Source organism: Drosophila arizonae, chromosome 5, assembly GCF_054131065.1.
Source record: "Drosophila arizonae isolate 15081-1271.41 chromosome 5, UAZ_ARI_1.0, whole genome shotgun sequence".
Lineage (NCBI taxonomy): Eukaryota > Metazoa > Arthropoda > Insecta > Diptera > Drosophilidae > Drosophila > Drosophila arizonae.
In genome coordinates, this window is record NC_142925.1 from 9,637,934 (window position 1) to 9,657,448 (window position 19,515).

At 41.9% G+C, this 19,515-nt stretch overlaps 1 protein-coding gene across 2 annotated transcripts; it reads right to left on the reverse strand.

Moving 5' to 3' along the window:
- Positions 1 to 627: 627 nt before the first annotated feature.
- LOC108615703 (uncharacterized) lies at positions 628 to 18,993 on the reverse strand. 2 transcript variants are annotated; one of them, XM_089471559.1, is made up of 5 exons: positions 18,526 to 18,993; positions 2,535 to 5,881; positions 2,306 to 2,482; positions 1,938 to 2,242; positions 628 to 1,870 (listed from the first exon to the last, which is right to left on the reverse strand). In XM_089471559.1, the coding sequence occupies exons 2-5, from the start codon at positions 5,868 to 5,870 to the stop codon at positions 1,015 to 1,017; spliced, it is 4,674 nt and encodes a 1,557-aa protein (XP_089327685.1). In that variant the 5' UTR covers positions 5,871 to 5,881; positions 18,526 to 18,993; the 3' UTR covers positions 628 to 1,014. The 2 variants fall into 2 exon arrangements, with proteins under 2 accessions (XP_089327685.1, XP_017865879.1); XM_018010390.2 differs by having other exon boundaries at positions 1,938 to 2,245.
- Positions 18,994 to 19,515: the final 522 nt, after the last annotated feature.

The window sequence follows — 19,515 nt, forward strand, 5'->3', positions numbered from 1 at the left end:
AAACGTTTTATCTGCCCTGGCGAATACCCACGTCAGAGCTAATGTATAAGGCCTTTACTGTATATGTTTATTCCGTGTCTGTGACAAACATTAATTAGTCATTATCTATAAGATATTAGGGTTTCAATTTATAGGTTTTTTTTTTTTTTTTTTTTTTTGGATTACAAGAGAAATATAACGAATATTTCTCTAGTATGTCTGGACTTCTCAGTTGCAGTTACTAAGAAATATATATATTTGTATATGTATATATGAGGTTTCTCCGTTCCCATTATTAGGTTTACTTGGGTCAAATATCACGGAAATATGATTTGTTTATTTTTTTAAATCTTGGCATATTAAATTGCGGTCTTTCACTATTCTGGATGTTTGTGTGTAATATTCCCCCATAAAATATAAATATTATTGTATTAGAGCAGATTAATGTACCAGTAGATTATTTTGTTTATGTATATATTATATATGTATATATACCATGAGTGTATTACTCAATATGGAAGGGAAACCATTTCACTCCTCGAGATTCATTACACATCTCTCGACATTTTCTCCTTGTCTACGCCCATAGGTATCGAAGGGCATCACAACGCTGAGATATAATCCCCTATCCAATAGTATTACTAATTTGTAGCATATATTTTATATAGTATATTATCGGTTTAGATTCTTTATTTATGTTAGTTCTTCAATCATTTATTGTACAAAACTTATGCTGCCTAAGTGGTATTAAGTTTATGCTAAACAACTAAATATTTTAACTTCTATATTTACTAAATTGTTCGAAGCGATTCGATTAGAATATAGATAGAATACGACATATGTATATATGTATTTGTATATATGTATATGTATGTAGCTCTCTATATACGCTTAATTCGTAATTTAAAGCTAATTGCAAGCGGATGTAGGGTAAATATTGTTCCGAATATCCAAATTCGTACTGCCCTCACCTATCTCGTATCGCTTGGCCCTATCGTATTTACATGCGAAGCTCTCAACCGGCTTCAATTTCGCTCAGTGTAGCTTGTGATTGGCGGGCAAATCTTCGGAGCGTATGCAACGGCCACGATAACAGATCTCTGTCTCGGAGGTAACTTTGGTGGATGTGGACGTCGCATAGACGACATGCTGCATCAGATCCTTGTGGAAGTTGTCCTCCTTGCCGCCAGATGGCGTTGCCAGCGTCGTAATGGCCAGCACATCGGCGGGCGCCTCGGTGGCCGCCACTGTGGTGCTCTCCACCGGCTTCGTGCGCCTGATGCTGGTGTAATCCTGACGACGCTTGCCCACAGCTGCCAGCGCTGCAGTTACCGCCTGATCCTCGCTCTCGTCGATGGCAAACAGATCGTGCAGCTGTTGTCGTACCTCGGAGAAGATGCTCGGCTGCGTGTCCAGATCGTCCACATCGGCCGCTGTGTCCATGCGACGCGTTGCACTCTCATCGCTCATCGCCAACGTGGTGGCCATGGTGGTCGTTGCCTCTGGCGCCTTAACGGTGGTCACCTCGTACTCCGCGGGCGTTGTGGGCGCTGCAGCTGTGGTGGTCACCAGCTCAGCGGGGCTGCTGGTGGTGAGTGCCTCAGTGGCTGGTGTCATGGGCGTTGTGGTTGTTATGGCTTCCTTCAGCTTCAGCTCCGCCTTTGGGTCTTTGCCGGCATAGAGCGAGTTGTAGAGCTGCGGCCCCAGATTCTGAGATTCAGCCGTCTCGAAATTCTCGCCATTGTCTGAGCCGCCCGAGACGCGCGACTTCTTCCACTTGCCGCGTCTGTTGAGGCGCGAAATGGTGCTGCTTATGGGCGACTCGGTGGCCAGCTGCTCGGGCGCCTTGCCCATGACTTCCTCCAACAGCTCCGCAAAGGACTTTTCGGGTCTGCAAATGAAAGAGAGAGAGAGGGGTAAGGGCTTTTATCACCTTCTCTAGCAAATCTAGAGCTTACTTGAGATTGGGTTCCTTGAGCGTCGGTGTGGTGCGCTGTGCACCACCAGATCCACCAAGATTGGCAGCTACGTTGAATTCGTAGGTTTCCGGTTGATCTGTGGGTCCCGCCGTCACAATCTCTGGCTCATTGTCGAAGTTGTGCGTCTCGCTCTTGCTGCCGTATTTGGGATTCAGCGGCTTGAAGCTGTTGCTGTTGTTGTTGGTGTTGCTGTTGCCCGTTTCCGAGGCGGGTGACCATTGCGATTCCTGACCCTCCAGCTGGAAGGGCTGCTTGTACCGACGACGTGGCGTGTGTGTCGTTGTCTGCTGCAGTTTGGGGGGGATGGGTTAAGGGATATATAACTAAAGTTCCATCTGCTCACTTACCGGCTTTTGTTCGTTCTGCTCCTGATTGTAGCGGCTCAGCTTGCGCAGATTCTGGCGCTGGGTAACGGGCTCCGCTTCCTCTTCCGGCGCAGCTGTCGACGAGGAGGCAGGATGCGTGGGGCGACGCTGACGTTGGCGCACCTTGACCACACGACGCGGTGGTAGGCGAGAGCGCAGCTAGAGATAAAAGATGTAAGGATAGATTTCTCACTAAACATTAAGGACTTACGGATGGACGCTCCTCGGTCGTTGGGGTGGTGCTGGTCACTGGGGCTTCGGTTGTTGTTGTAGTCCTCACTCGCGGATAATTGCGGCGTATGAAGGGCGAGCGACGTGTTGTTGTTGTCACAGGTGCCTCGGTTGTTGTTCTTGTTGTGGTCGTTGTTGTGGTAGTGGAGGGCGTGGTAGTGGCCAGAGTTGTGTAGATGGGACTCACTTCGTTGCGCACAATGGCCTCTGTGGGATTCAGGTCCTCCTGATTGGGAAAATAGCCGGGTCCATAGTTGTCCTTGGAGAACTCATTATAGTGCTGCGCTATTTGCATGGGCTCCAGCAGGCTGGGCACATAGACACTCTGCTCGTCTTGGTCGATGCTGTTGCTGGGCGTTACCGTGTACACTTGCTGGGTCTCTGAGGCGGGGCCTTCGGTGTTGCCCACATCATAGGAGCTGGGTATGGCCGTGGGACTGGTGGGCCGACGTGACGGTGCCTTGAATACGGGATAGTTCTGCTTGAGCACATCGCGCTGATAGTCCAGATCTTGATCCTCGCTTGGTTTGCCATTCTTTGAGCCCTTGTAGTGCTTCTTCTTGGTCTTGAGTGTCTGACGCTCCTCTGTGGTGGGCTGGTAGCGTATGCGATTGGGATTGCGCAGCAAGGGATTACGCGATGTGGCCGGACGACGTGTGCTGGTCTGGGTGCTGGACTGCTCCTCACCAGCATTGTCCGATGCCGTGCCGCGACTGCCATAGGGACGTCTGATGCGATGTGTGGGCACCTTGACATTACTCTCCGACTCGGAGTAAGACACCGACGAGGTGGTCACTACCTTTGAGACGGCAGGTTTGCGCGTACGCAAGGGACGACGTGTGGGTCGGGTTTCTGGCTCGGGTTCGCTGAGGGGTGTTGTGCTGGCTGGCAGCTTATCCTTCTCCTGCAGATTGTTGACCAGGCCGGGTATGTCCGGTGTCAGCGGTGGCAGCTCGGACGGCACATGATACGGATTCGGTTCGTACTCCACATTGACCTCGTTCTGGTTGTAGCTGGGACGATGATTCAGCGGAGGCTGTCCCTGTGGATCCACATTGTAGCCCACGTCCGAGGTCGTCACTGGCGTATAGATATTAACACGCTGCTTGGTCCTCTGCGTCGTTGACGGCTGCGGCGCCTCGTAGTCTTGGGAGGATTGGACGTACTGCACCGACTGCTCGAAGGGTGGGTTGGTGGTTTGTGGTCGCTGACGGAAGGCATCCTGTTGACGGAAGTATTGCTTCATGCGCAGCTCCTCCTCGGCTGTGGTTGAAGTGGGCGGCCGGGTGGTGAGGCGTGGCAGCTGCTCCTGCACCACCGGCTGCAGCTGTCCAGAGGGATCGAATTGTGGATATAGTTGACCGTTCGAGCTGGGGAATTCAACCTGCGGCCTTGAGCTGTAGGTGAAGAGCGTTTGTGGTGTAGCCGTCGTGGAGGTAGTCGAAGTGGAGGTTGAGGTGGAGGTGGAAGTGGAGCTAGTGGTTGAGGTGCTGCTGGGCTTGGTGCTGAGTGTGTTGAAGAAGTCATCGCCTCCAATTTGATTCAGTGTATCGAAGGGATTTGGTGTCTTGGCGGGCGCACGATAAACGGGCTGCTCCACGGCCACATGCTGGGGTCGCTTCTTCTTGTGGCGCTCCTGCTTGGCGGGCTTAGGCGTGTTGACCTCCTGCTGCTGCTGCTGTTGCTGCTGCTGCTGTTGCTGCTGGTTGCCGTCCTGCACGTAATAGTAGCTGAACTTGTTGCCACGCGTCGGCGCTGGACTGGCAATGGCGCGCTGTGGTTGAGTGGTGCTCTCGAAGGGGTTGCGTGTGCTGGTCGGACGCTGCGGACGCACGGGCTGAGGCTGGACGAGCTCCTGCCTGGCAGCCGTATCCTTGGCGCGGTTGATCACAATGGAGCCCACATGCGGCTCGGGCAGCAATATCTTATTGAAGCCATTGGGCGTGCGATAGCTGAGCGGTGCCACAAAGAAGGAGACGTCCTGCAGATCGCGGCTGTGCGCCAGCTGCGACAGATAGGGCAGATCGAACTTGACATAGCCATCGGGTATGGGCATGCCAGCGGGTCCGACGAATATCTCCGGCGTCTGCTTGGTGGGCGCATCGATGACGGAAATGGTGTGCGCATTGCGCAGCGCCGCAACCACATCCGACTGGGTGGGTCGCGCATTGGGACGCAGCAGGAACATGGCCAATGGGGGCTGATGTGCCTTCGGCTTGGGCTTGGCTGTCGTGAACTGTGGCTGCGATTGCACCTGGGCTTGCGGCTGGGCAAAGCTCTGGAAGATGTGCTGCGGCTGAGTTGTGGTGGTGCTTGGACGGGTCGTGGTGCCGGGGCTAAAGAAATCGCTGCCCACACTCGGATCTTGTGTGTAGAACTGATTGATCTGATAGGGATTGACAGCGGGCAGGCCGGCGTTCACATTGAACTTGTTCACCTCGAAGTTACTGCTCGCGCCGAGTCCTGCGGAGCTCGGATTCTGTCGCTGTTGATTGTACAGCGTATCGTAGGGCACATAGAGCAGTTGGACCTCCTGCTGCTGCTGCTGTTGGCTGTTAGTGTTGGCGGCAGAGGAGGGAGCAGCTGGCTTGTTCAAGCCAAACACATTTTCCGGCTCGGGATCAACGGGGAAAACCTGTGGCGTTACGCTCTGGAGGGAGGCCTGCGTGGGTATGGGCTTGGCATGAGACTTGAGTGGGAAATTGTCTTGTATGAAGTTCTGCTGATGCAGTGGCTTGCTCAGCGCCTGGGCGAGTGGTTTCTGGAAGTCGGAATACGGCTGCGGCTGCTGGCCAAACAGCGAGGGTGGACTGAACAGCGAGGAGGGAGCGGGCAGTGAGCTGCCGCCAAAGGAGTGCTGTATCTGATAGCCCGTTTGCAGCGTGGGCGGCGCATTGGGCTGATTCGCCTCGTTGTGGAAGGGCATCTCGAACTTGAAGAACGACTGCGAGGTGGGCTCCTGGGCGGCGCTGCTCTTCAGCGGCGGCGGTGGTCCCTGGTGCCGCAGCGGTGCTGCTTGGGGAAAACGTTGAAACTGATACGGATAATCGAAAGGTTTGCTCAGCTCGCCGAAACGCCCGCTGGGCGGAAAGGACTGCGAATAGGTGAGCACACGGCCATTGCCCGAGCGATCTTTGCCGCTTTCATCCAGCGGCTGTGCCAGGGGCACCCAGTCCAGCGCATCGCCAGTGTCAGCAGTGCCCACAGATTCCAGCTGCCGCGACCATTTGCCCGAGGACTCCTTTTGCGTCTGTGCGTAGCTGGCTGAGACCAAAAGGCCCAGCCACACGGCAATGAGTTGCATGCGTCGTTTCATAGTCAAACTGCCTGGAAATGAAGAGTAGAGAGAAAGAGTTGCATTGAAATGAAGGGAAATTTTATTACGGCAGGGAAATTCGTCTAGTGTGGGATATAAATGAAATCAGAGTGTCTCGTGTTGGCAACACCACAAATTTTCTGCTTCTATAGAGGTCTTAAAACTTCAGTAAATCTAAGGGTAAATGCAAGTATATAATGCCTGTGGAGTGTAAACTTAATAGGAGAAAGGGTTCTCAGCTGCTGTACCGATGGGACTCTCATTTCCTTCAACTCCTATCTTCCCTCAGTACTTGTCTCAAGAGATTTACTGAGGTTATTTCACCTTCTGTTTCATTAAATCAACTAAGCGTAAAACTTCTTAATTCGTGACACAATGATAATAACAGACTGCAGCGTAGCTCTAGAAGAACACCGTCACGACACGTGCAAAGAGCAACGAGCACAAAGCAAGGTCAGTGGGCGATTGTCGATTCTATTGATTTGCATTGGAGGGAATGTGAAACCAGTTTCTTAGGCCGGGACAGGTGAAAGGTTGCTATAACCACAACGGCGGACTGGTGCAGCCACAACAGCCATTGATAATTGCCGGCTGCAGCCGGCTCTTGGACTTGGCCAAAGCAAGTTGACAGCTCTGTCGTCGGCCTAACGGTCCATAAATGCCAACCAATTGCCATAATTGTAGCAGTCGCTACAGTTTGGTCATTGCGAGAAATTGCATTTAGTATAAACAGTGTCTATAATTTGTCATCATGAACAATACTGCTGTGATCCATGTGCACAATGATCGTTGATCAGTGATCGCTCAACTGTCGAATGATTTCCTTATTGCTGACTGATTTTGCATATGGATAATATGTTAATTCGCTGCGGCTGGGCTGGCCTGGCCTTTAATTGCATCATCATTATCATGGCGCGCACACACACACGCACACACATGCAGAAAGTGGAGATTCCAAAACGAAAGTCAACTGACCGGAGTTGGAGCTGGCTGGATGGTTCAGCATGCGAGCAACTGATCAGCTAACTGGATAACTGCAGCTCTGATCACTTTCGTTTTCACTTTTCCACTGCATTAAAGGCAAACACACAAGTGTGCATGTGTGTGTGTGTGTTGGTATTGTTACCGTTGCAATGAAAAATGCACATGCTTATAACGGATGCCAGAGCCGACCCGACCAGACCAACACACCGGACCAGACCCGCATTAAATGGGTTAAACGAAAGCAAAAGTTGCAAAAATAACTGCAAAAAAAAAATACAAAATAAATGCGAAATATCGTAACAGCCGCCAAAACGGAACTCAAACCCAGAGCAGGATAGACCCATTCGTGGAGGTCTACAGGTGGCACAGTGAAAGAAGAAAGTTCAACTGACGCTGGAGAGAGAGAGGGAGAGAGAGAGAGAGAGTGAGAGAGAGGGAGGGAGGGAGGGAGAGCAAGAGAGCAAAAGAGCTAGTAAATTATAGAAATTAAACACACTTGCGGTCACTTTGAATAGCTGCCGGTACAGAGGGGAGGTAGTCCCCACTACCTAGGGGCCGTACCTAGCCAAACCCGTTGTCACACCCGACTGACTTCAGCTCTGCCAGAGACATTGGCCTGCACTTGAAATGATTGTCCATTATTGGACATATACTTATTGTATGCAATGCTGTAGCCATGTAAATCTCTGTATCTTTGTGTCTTTGTATCTGTAGCTGTATATGCAAGCATGTGAATTTGCCTATATACATATATGTGAATCTTGGTATCCGAATCAGTGCACATGTTTCTTTGTTTTATCATTATATCACATCATATAAGTATTTGTGTGTTATGTGTTTGCTGCTTAAAATCTGTATTGATCTATCTTTGTATTTGTGACTGAGTAACCTTATATGTTGCATATATACCTATCCTTGGAGTTTTAAATTTGTATCTGAGTAGCTTTATATGTACTTTGTATCAAAAATATATAATCTTTTGTCCGTATATATGTATCTGTATCTTAGTATTCAAGCCTTTGTATCTTTATATGTGTATATCTGTATCTTTGCATTTAAATATAGATATCTGCATGTGTGTATGTATACTTGTAACTGTATATTTCTGTTTATATTAGCATTTATGTATATGTATCTTTGTATTCATCGATCTGTAGCTTTGTTCCTGTATCTTTATAGAAATGTATAGAATTTGTGTATTTCTGTATCTCTATCTGTATATATGCAGCTTTCCATCTCTGTCTCTTTCTATCTCTGTGTCTATATTTCCGTATCTTTCCATCTCTGTGCAATGAAAGTGAAATGTGACAATGCCCTCAGTTGGGCAACTGTTGTAACTTAGTTATTGTCTCTCGGTACGCTGCAAGTGAAATTCCCTTTCATCTGGTAATTGCTAAGAAAGTTGAACAACATTGTGAGGGCGTCGCTTTAACGAGTATGAGGCTTTTGTTAGCCTTGAATTAATTGCAGTTGGTCAGCTGAATGCCCGAGGCTGCGGTTGGGCAGCCAACCCAGCCGGAACTGTGTTAACCGAAAAACCAAACAACACACATATATAGCAAACTCTACACAGATCTATATGTGTAGCTACTTAAGCCGCTTACAATCTGTTACAGCCTCAATACCTATGCTCAATCGGCTTTCAATTTGTGCGTAGTTGCAACAATTGCTCTGGCATTGACATTGCCTCATCGACGGCCAGCCGCCATGATTAACTGGGTGTGGGTCTTAGTGTCGCCGGCACGCCCACACCCAGCCGCGCCCAAAATAACAAAATCTAATTATAGACCTCGCAGAAAAGTAACCGCACTCACCATAAACAGCGGCAGCAACAGAGCAACAATGCAAATTCAAGTGGCCAAATGAGTTTCGTTTTGTTTCTTAATGGGATTTTTGTGAAACTGCCTAGAGAAATATGCAAATAATGTGGAAAAGGTGTTGAAGACATTACAAAATAATGATGCCCCAAACATTGCAGGTGCTATAAAGCAAGTAAATACTCTAGGCAGAATTTGATTTCGAGATCTTATGTCGATGTGGCAATCGTCTGTTTTCTGGTATTAAAATTGCCTAAATAATTGGCCTAAATTATTGCTGAGGTCGAGAATTGTTCATGTGAGTGAAGAAATGCTGAGGAGCTCAGTTGATTTTCTTTTTGATTCACTCAAATTATATATATATATATTTTTAATAACAAAAAAAATCATAATAAATATAATAAAACAAGTAAGAAAGCTCTAGTCGAGACTGCTCGACTACGAGATCCCCTGAACCCTTGGAGCAATAGATATTTCAATAATTTTTCGCGACTTTTAGCTTACACAAGAAACACGCACACACACACACAGACAGGCACGTACGCACACACAGGCACACATACACACACACGCATACAGACACACATACACAAACACACGCGCATACTCACACAAACGCATACACACACACACACACACATACACAAACACATACACACACAAGCACCCACGCATAAACACGCATGGGCTGCAGTGTGCGCTTACTATGAGAACTTAATTGTTTAATAACTTTTTTTATGGACGTACGATCTTCATGAAACTTTCAGATTATGATTATAACATGAATATGCATGTAATTGCCAAAGCACAAGTCTCTAGTATTTGAAATACGCTTTTTACAAAAGTGAGGGTGAGGGGGTGAATTTAAGGGTGGGGGGTAAATTTTAACAAAAACCGAAATTGTATAAATTGCATATAAGCATACAATAAAAATTTGGAGACTCTAGCAATAAAGGTGTAGAAGATATAATTTTATAACTGGTTTTCGATAAGGTTTTTTATCGATAAAAAAAGATCGGGATGAGTTATCGATTTTTAATGATAAACTTGATATGCGCGCTGTAATTACGGACATTTTAAAAGAAATTTGAAGTCTCTAGCTCTTATATCTTCTGAAATCGACGCGTTCATACATACGGACAGACGGACAGACGGACAGACGGACAGACGGACGGACGGACAGACGGACAGACGGACAGACAGACGGACAGGGCCAAATCAACTCAGCTCGTCACCCTGATCAAGAATATATATACTTTGTGGGGTCTGCCACGCCTCCTTCTCCCTGTTACATACATTTCAACAAAACCATTATACCCTGATTTCCCATTTTCAATGGGTTCAGGGTATAAAAAAGGAAATGATTTTATTTTACATTTCAAAATAACAAAAATAAAAAATTAATATCATAAATTTATGCTTTTGTTTTAAAATATTTTCCTAAAAATTTTATGTCAATTTATTTTCATTTATAATTAAATTTGGATCAGTTTATATTAAAGTCTAAAAATGAAAACATTTCTTTTTTTTAGAGTATATAAGATTATATGAATTTTTAAAATTATATATACAAAAGTTATAAATAATTATAATTAAATTTATCTATTTATTTATATTTTTTAATTTTTAAAATTTGTGTTTCCTATACAGAATATTTAAAAATTATTATTTTTATCTCTGGCCACATTCTAAGCTAAGTACTAAATTCATTCATTCTGTAATTCAATTGCTTGCCAGATCTTCAACACCTCAGACCTTCTTAGAGTATCTTTGGGCAGAAGTAGTATAAATATTTGCACATAATGACAGACCTGAACGCTTAATGTACAATAAGTAGTTAACAGCGGTCTCACTGTGTCGCTGTCATGTTGCAATGCAGCCCAAGCACAATCTACACACAGATGCGAATAACTGAGCTACAGATACAAAATATACACAAAAATCTCGAATGCGAGCTAAGACTTTAATTGCATTTGGCTGGCAAAATCAACGCCTCGTTGCTGGCCACGCTTTGTTGACTTCAACGCCGAATGTGACGCGACTTGGGTGTGGGTTGGATACTTGTAGCAACGCCTGCAGCTCAAGATAAATATACTTATGTATGTGCTCACAACGAGTAAAAACTAAAATCTAAAAAAAAAGCCCACAAAGTGCAGCGCACACAATTATCAGAGCACATCGAACGCATTGCGCCTCGGAGGCTGCACGTTTGGCAATGGAGCCAAAAATAATAGATTCAAACTGTGAAAAATAAAAAAATGTTTGTTGAATCAGCTGTCAGTTGTTAGTTGTGCCTTGTGGCTTGTTGCCTGATCGGGGCAGTGATTTGGCTCACAATTTATGAGTCAACAGTTGCAAATTTCCAATTGCCAAAATTGACGGCCAACAAACTAATTGAAATGCTACGCAGCCAATTACCCAAAAGCTCATAGCGAGAAAAATTTTGTCAAGCTAGCAAAACTATGTGAGGAATGAATGAAGAAAGTCGAAACATAGATACTCTTGTTTACATATATAGATAGAGGAGATTTGTATTGAAATTGTTTTTGTTTATTTATTATTATTATTCTATTTATTTCTCTTTTATTATTATTATTATTATTCTATTTATTTATTATTCTAATTTTTATTTTTGTATAAAAAGCCATCTTACTTCAATCTCACTTCGTCTAAGGGTGTTCATTCTACATCTTCTTGCCTCTACTTTCCTATAGGTCTAGCTTTTATATGATTTTGTAAGCAGTTGGCTATCAAAAGAAACTTTCAACTACGTTAAACATGATAAAAGGGCTCAAGTTTTTTTTTTTTGCTTTTTTTTTAATTAACAACTAATAAAAGAACAAGTTTTGCAAATCTGCAAAAAAAAAAAAAATCTCCTCATCATCATCTCCTCTATGGGGATAAGTTGTAAAAGTGACCTTGCCATTTCAGCAATTCAGCAACTACGATCGGAATGCATGTTGTGTTGTAGTGTCTTAGACGAAAGCCTTGGCAGTGTCTTTTAAATAATAACATAATAGGGAGTTCCTGAAACACATATTGGATAGATGTTTGGCACAAAGCCATGTTCATCGTATGTATATATGTATATGTATGACTAACTTTGTGCCAAACATCTGTCCAAATTGATGTTCAGGTATTCCCTATCAATTTATTATTTTCATATGTATATATATAAGCTATGCAGCTTATCTTATTTTGATTATACTGCCTTATAGTTTTAAATACGTACATATGTATATGTAAAACTGATTAGAAATGTATTTTTATATAATATAGCGATATGATATGATATGACCATGTGATCATATCATATTAGTATATTCACAATCTTTATGCATATTTAATATGTAAATTTGACGTTAACTAGGCATATTCATATTTAAACTCTTCGATGCTTCAGCTATTTATAAAAAAAATGACTATATTTTTAGCTATAATTATATAAATTTAAATGTGCAGAAATTTTAGCGTCGTTTGTATATATAAATGTGAATGAATTACTAATACATACTTTAAAACGTTAAAAAATGCATGTATGTAAAATAGATGTATGTTTTTTTTTTTTTTTTTTTTTTTTTTTTTTTTTTTTTTTAATGCAGAAAATAAGTTAATGATAATCAAATAATTATTTGAATAAATGAAAAGAAAGGCCAATTCTTGAACTTGTACCGCTATCGTAAATTTATAGATATGCTCTGAGCAAGCAAAGAAATCTCCTTTATGGGAGCACATTAATAAACATGTTCATGCTAAAACTATAATACCCTATTGCAAAAGTGTATCATAAATCAAAGAGTTGGATTAATGAGGGCTTTTGCACAACAAACTGCTTCAGCTGCTGTTGTTGTTGTTGCTGTTGCTGTTGCACAGCTGCGAGCTGCACGTGTGACTAACTAAATGACAGGCAGCTATAGCTAATTGTCTAACTGTCTCATATATTATAGAGAAGCATATATAGATAATTGAATGAATGCGTTACGAAAACTATATAATATATCTTGCTACATAGATCTGTGGATTTGCCGTTACACATTTTGGGCTCACACAGATCACACAGTTCCAAGATACTCAACAGAAATTTGCAATCTCTGGCCAATTATGGAGTTGCGGCTGTCACTGTCTGCGCTGGGTGCAGGCAAATTTATGGCTAAAATATGAAGCGCCCCTCGCTCCGTCGCTACGTCGCTCCGTCGTTTTGGGGCCAAAGGCGTTCAACGACAATGCAAAATTTATGCGCCGCGTGCTTGGGACATTGAACTCCAATGAAAACGAAAGCGACAATGAAATGCATTTTATGGCTTTGACTGCCACAGCAGCAACAACAACAACAACAGCAACAGAAATTGCCTGGCCAGTGCCCCAAAGCTGAGGCTTTGAAGCTTGTTTTTGGCTGCCGGAAAATTCAAATGCATTAAACAACTTTTTTTTTTTCTCGCCACCGGCAGACAGTCCCAATTTTGGGCGCCTAAAAAACAAATTTAATTTCGATTTCTGGTTTGCTGGTTTCTGGTTTGCTGGGCGTCATCAGACTAATTCCTCAAATTTTATGCCGCGACGCACATGAAGGGGCGAAACGTGAACGTGGAATGCTTCAAATTATTAAACGAAATGTAAATTTCACGCCGCTTGCGGGCTAAAAACAACAACAACAACAACTGAAAACAAGAAGAAAACTTTCATTTTTGTTTGCTTTCCAAATGAGCCGAGGCCAGGCACCTGCTCAGAAATCAAATGGAATCAAATATGCCGCCTCGTTAAGCTAGGGCTTGCGCAATCTCAAGAATTTATGACAACCCTCGTTAGGTAAGCGATTTAGAAAGTGTTGCGCTCCTCCTCTTCTCCTCTTAAATATGTGTTGGAATGCGAAGCGCATTATTACAGTTTATATGTAATTTTTAATTTTATAATTATTAGTTTATTTATGAGGCAACCGATTCGTATCCGATCTTTATCGGATTTTAATGAGCTGCTTGCCCACTCAATACACTCTGCATATTTAAGTGTCTTCAGTACACGCAGCGGGCAGAGAGATATAGTAGTGTGAGTTGAGCTCTGCAGCAAGAGCAAAAGTGCAAAGAGTACTTATATGTCCGCATTCCAGTTAAATAATTTTCACTTTGGTTTATGTCATCGTCAACTGAAATACTTGAAGCTCTTGAAATCAAGTTGTGAAAAGGAAGCTACACTTTTAAGCTTTGCCTTGATGATTGGTTAGAATTGGCTAATAAAGAATTAGGTTATGTATCACATATATATTTTTAGTACTTAGCAGTTCTATGTAAAAGTATATATGATTTTTAATATATATATATATGATTTATTAAAAAATATTTAAAAAATAAATTAACTAATTTTGTATTAGTTTAGACATCACATTTACAGCCTGCATTAAAGTTTTTTGGATATCCATAATAGTTTACATTTTATAGACCAACAAACTTTTCTTCAGCTGTTGGTTAAAATAAGCTGTGAATCACAGTATAATGATTTATTTATACTGTTATATACTAACTATAGCTTAAGCTCAAGCTGATCTAATTATTATACTTGAAAGTCTTTGCCAGCTTAAAAAATTCTTAGCTTTTCATAACGGGTTTGACATTTATTCTCTTGCGCAAATAATGTTTATTTAAAAGTTCTGCTGCTATTTGAAATATTTTGCAGAATTTTCTGAGCTGCGCTGATTGAGAAATATCATTATAATTTATAATTATTATCTGCTGATTTTATGCCAAAAATTCAAGCTCTAGAAAATCTGTGTTTGTGTTGCAGTCAATCAATCAACGACTACAGCTAGAACTGTCAATATTATATACCCTGATTTTCCATTTTCAATTAATGAAAAAATTCTTATAAAAAAAAGAAGATTATTATTAAAAATTATTCCTCATTTTCTATTCACCCAACGAAACAACTTTTATTTTCCGTGCGATTCACACTGCAGAAGAAGTCAGGAAAATTTCTTTTTTTTCATTAACATTCATTAAGATTAAATTGTAAATGCTGAGTCATGCCCAGAGTTTTGCATTTGAAAGCGAAAGTGTTTTGCGCGTGAAAGTGCGTGTAAGTATGTGACCACTGTACAGTGGGCACCCAGCGTCGCACAGTAGCTCAACAGCCGGACATGCTCAATTGAGCAAGAATTGGAAATAGCCCAAGCCTTAATCACGTTCGATTTGGCCTTAACGCTGTAAAAATATTTGTTGGCCAAGCCAAAGTATCGACAAATTACACATACATATATATTAATATATCGTTTATATACATATGATTTAGATTGCGCAAGAGCGTCAAAGCGGATGCCCGAGGCTTAATGAATCAAAAGCACAGTTAAATTGCTAAAGTTGTTAAAATTGTTTTTTTTTTCGGGTTTTATCGGCTGACCTGATTGATTTCGCAGCCAATTGCGTAAGGATGCGCAACACGTTAATTACATAGAGCCAATTGCAAAGAGCTAAAACAATGTGACAATTGCAAAAGTTAAGTTAGACACAATAACTACGAGTTGACAAAACAAAAGCCACAGCGCCAGCCAAGTGTGGCCGTCGAGTCAACTGAAGCAGGCAGCCGAAAGAAAGCAAAAGTTGACTCCGAATATATATACATACATATACTTATATGTACAGTGTATACATGTCTTCATTCTCACAGTGAGCTTGTGCAATAGGCTGCTGGAAATTTACATAAACGAGTGCATTTAGATACATAGATGCTGCTTTATAGATGCACATTAGCAATCAATTCAGCGGCACGATATATGGAGTAGATACCAACACGTCGCTCGGACTGTGAGAAAATATTGCAGCGAATGACAAATATATATAGAAACACACACACAGACACATAGACACATACATATGTATGTCTAGCGGCAACTGAAACTGGCTAACAAATAGCTTTGGCTAGTCTTAACTTGTTTTTTGTTTTTGCTTCTCTCTTTTTCTAGACTCTGGTCTAGAAACGAAATTGTACGCCTTGCTTGACACGGCTGACTAATCAACTGTCGAAGCGTTGATCTGGCACATGCACCCAGGGGGCAGCTGCAACTTGCAACTGCAGCAGCAGCAGCAGCAACAGCAGCCGCTGCTCACGATTTATGCGACAACAACAACAATATTTGCTTTTATTTGGTCTTTTGATCTGTGCGGTATTTGCGCAGTATTTTCTAGGCATATACCAAACATTGTTGTAGTTGTAGTTGTGCATGTTAAGCATATTTACGCAGCTCTTTAGTTGATTTTTCAATTTGAATTTTATGCTTTGGGCTGTTTGCCTAACAAGTTTGTGTCTTAAGTCTTTTGTGTTTATGTGAAATTCAGCAGAAGCTGAAAGCATTTTTGGTGTTTGTTGAATTAAAGATGAGATGGGACTAATCAACAGCAGGAGAGAGAGTGAAGGATAGGGTTTGTCTCAAGTTGACGTTAATCTATGTTGGGTAATGGAAAAAAAGCTGAAAATCAAATCAAATAAATAGCTAAAGCTTGTCAGTTGGGGCTTGTCAAAGTGAACAAAGCCAGGTAGAAGTCATTGAAATGAACGCCAAATGGTCCGTCTTAGCCTTGTTATAGATGCGCATCATAGTAATTATAATAACAATTAACGAAATGTTTTGGCGTCTTAATGCTAAAGCGTGGGAGCAGCTGCTAATTATGATTGCAGTTATGAGAGCCTTCAAGGTTTCGAAATATTTTAAAATATATAATTATTATTATTATTTTTTTTTTTTACAATTAAGTAATAAATATATAGAGTATGGAAATATATAGCTGCATAGATAACTATAAAAAAAAAATACATTTTTTATTAAAGTTATATTTTATTAAAAGATTTTGTTAATATAATCTCAGATAAATGCAATGGCACCGAATAATAAATATTTATTCATAGAGAATAATAAAAGAAATCTCCAGAAATTATAAAAATATAGAAAATAAATGTTAAAATTTCATAGGTTACTCAAATAGATACCCTAAAAAATAATATTATAAAAATAGAGAAACAAAAATATTTTAAAGATAGAGAAAAAATGATCTAGAATTTTTAAATAAATTTGTTACAATTTTTCGAAATTTTACATAAAAGATTTGGCTTGGCATATTCAACTCTAAATTCAGCCTTAAGCTTCTTGCTTCTTTATCTTTATCTTTCAGTTATTTCAATCGTCTCTAGCTGTAAGATATTTGATGCTGATAAAAATGCGCAACTTTCCTTCCGAAAGCATTTATGTTTTACTCCAGCAAACACAAGAAATATTTGCATAAAACCCAACAAGACTTCTAGTTATATAAAACTTTATAGTTATATAAATAATGAATAGCTATATATGCGCATAACACATTATCTCTTGTCCAAGAGAGATCTGCAGCAATGCCAATTCTAATGACCAATGGAAAACCTTTCTTTGTTGTGCTTTAAGCCACATAAAACAAAGAAAAGACGAGTTTTTATAGCTTCCGTTGGTTAAGACAAAATCATTTTTTTTTTTCCTATTGTAATACCTGTTGAGAGATCACTAAAATGCAACAAGGCTGAAGAAAACAAATAGCTGAAAACAATTCAAATAAATTGGCCCATAAATTGCCGCTGTTTGTGGCGACTGTCGAAGTTTCTGGCTGAGACCGCACAGGGCGGCTGGCACGTGCAATGGCATAGCTTCTGGGCATTTAGGCAATCCGAAAATATATATGTGTGTGTGTGTAGTTATTTGCACGTTTCACTTTCGTTTGCACTACAAAACAATTGTGGCACGCGACGTGTAGCCGGCTGGGCGTGGAGGGGCACGAAGGGTTTAAGCGGCGTACCACATGTTTATGGTTTTTTTTTTTTACTTTTCAGTTTTTTTTTTCGACTGTCAATAAATACGGTTAAGAGCCAAATAAATAAACATGAAGCGCAGACACATGCTTATATATATATATATTATGACAATAAAGAAAAAGTGAGTTTTGTTTGGTTGTTGCTTTTGTTTTTGTTTTCTTGACACTTTCGCGACTTTGCTGGCCAATGCGTCGGCTACGTGATTTTAGCCACAGCCAAAGGCTAAGAAAAAACGTTGAACGGACATTGCCTGCGTTTATTGTAATTAGAAAGTATTTAATTTCGCAGACGAACAAAAGAAAATCAGAAATGATAAACAATATATATATAGCTATATATATTTGTATATATATATAGATAAATTCCATATAAATATGTGTGAGGCAAGTTTCGCTTTCATGTTTTGATTTTTGCCAAAATGACAACAAAATGCGGCACATTAGTTTCGTTATGGTCATGTGCCACACTCACACACACATACACACAGAGAGAGACATTGGCTTGATGGATTGTTGCCCATGTTGATGATGGCCCATTGAAAGCGAAAAGCGCGTTGCTAACATTTGTCATAAGCAGCAACAGAAGCAGCAGCAACAACAGCAGCAACAACAACAACAACAAATCTGCTCTGCCCTGGTCTGCTCAACTGTCTAGCTGCCTATGTAAATAGATAAACCAGGTTATTTTTCTCTTGTTAGCCGAAAATTTCACTTAAGTGAAAATTGGGTTGAGTTCGTCTTGTTAAGATCTTTATCTAGATGGCTCTTTGTGTCAATGGGTCGACTGCAGAGGAGCATCCGCTGAGCTGCACAATAAATCGCTTCAACATTATTGACAGACGTCTTTGGCGCTAGCTCTATTGCTATCTCTGTCTCGCACAAATTGCATGCCACTTGATGAAGATGAAAACAAAAATCAAATTTCCAAATAATTAGAGCATGAAAATAAACAGCAAATTGCGTTCGATGTGTGTGTGTGTGTGTGTGTGTTGGCTGATAAATTTCTATTTGCCTTTTTTGGCAGCTGCTACTTACCTTTACAGCTACAGCTGCTGCAAGTGGGCAGCTCTATAGCTTCGATATATCTTCCTCTCTCCCTCTCCCTCTCTCTCGCTCTCTATTAATGCTTGAAATTTGGTATTAATTTGCTGAATTATCAGGCGCCACTCGCGTATTTGGGGCCAAAGGTGGGCGTGGCTGGCAGTGCAATGAACGCGTTTAAAAATTTCACTTGCTGCTATTTGTACAAAAAATATCTCCCACTTTGATGGCACAACAAAATGCAGTAGCAGCTTCAATAGCGGCAACAACACTTAAGCAACTCGTTCAGGAAGCGCACGCACTTTCAAACCGCTCTGGTACCACTGTGCACTAGTTAATACAGTTTTACAATTTACAGTTAACAGTGAGCGCTTGGCTTGGCTGTCGTAGTTGGGTTTGTTTCTCTTAGCCGGAGCTAACGCGTCTGCATCGCTGGCGTGCCGTTAACAGACTGAAGAAATGAAAAGCGTCTGTGGCCAAAAGTAAGTAAGAGTGGTTTGTGGTTTGCTTTTCAGCCAGCGGCGCCGACGTTGACCGCGCCGTCGGCATCGGCATCGGCAGCGACGCGACGCGACGCGACGCTTAAAGCGGCTTTGTGTAGCTGCAGCTTTTAGCCAGGCCACAAAAACTGTACCGCACACACACACACACATGCGACAGAGGCAGACACACACACACCCATACACTAGTAGCGCACAAAAGACTTAGGCAACAAACTTGCTCGCTCTTCAACTGTTCTTCTGCCACAGGAATTCGTTGTTGTTGTTGTTGTTGTTGTAGGCGACCGGAAAATTAGTTCAAAGCTATAAATGTCACCTTAGCTTAGTTGGCGAGACTAACTTCTGTAACTCTGAGCAGAGTTTTTTCATTTTTTTTTTTTAGCGGTATTTTGCCATTGTCGCCAAGCTAAATCGGCTAAATCGATTATTGCATTTGGCTCGAAATCAACTCTGGCTGCATTTGTGGCATTTCATGAATCATGGG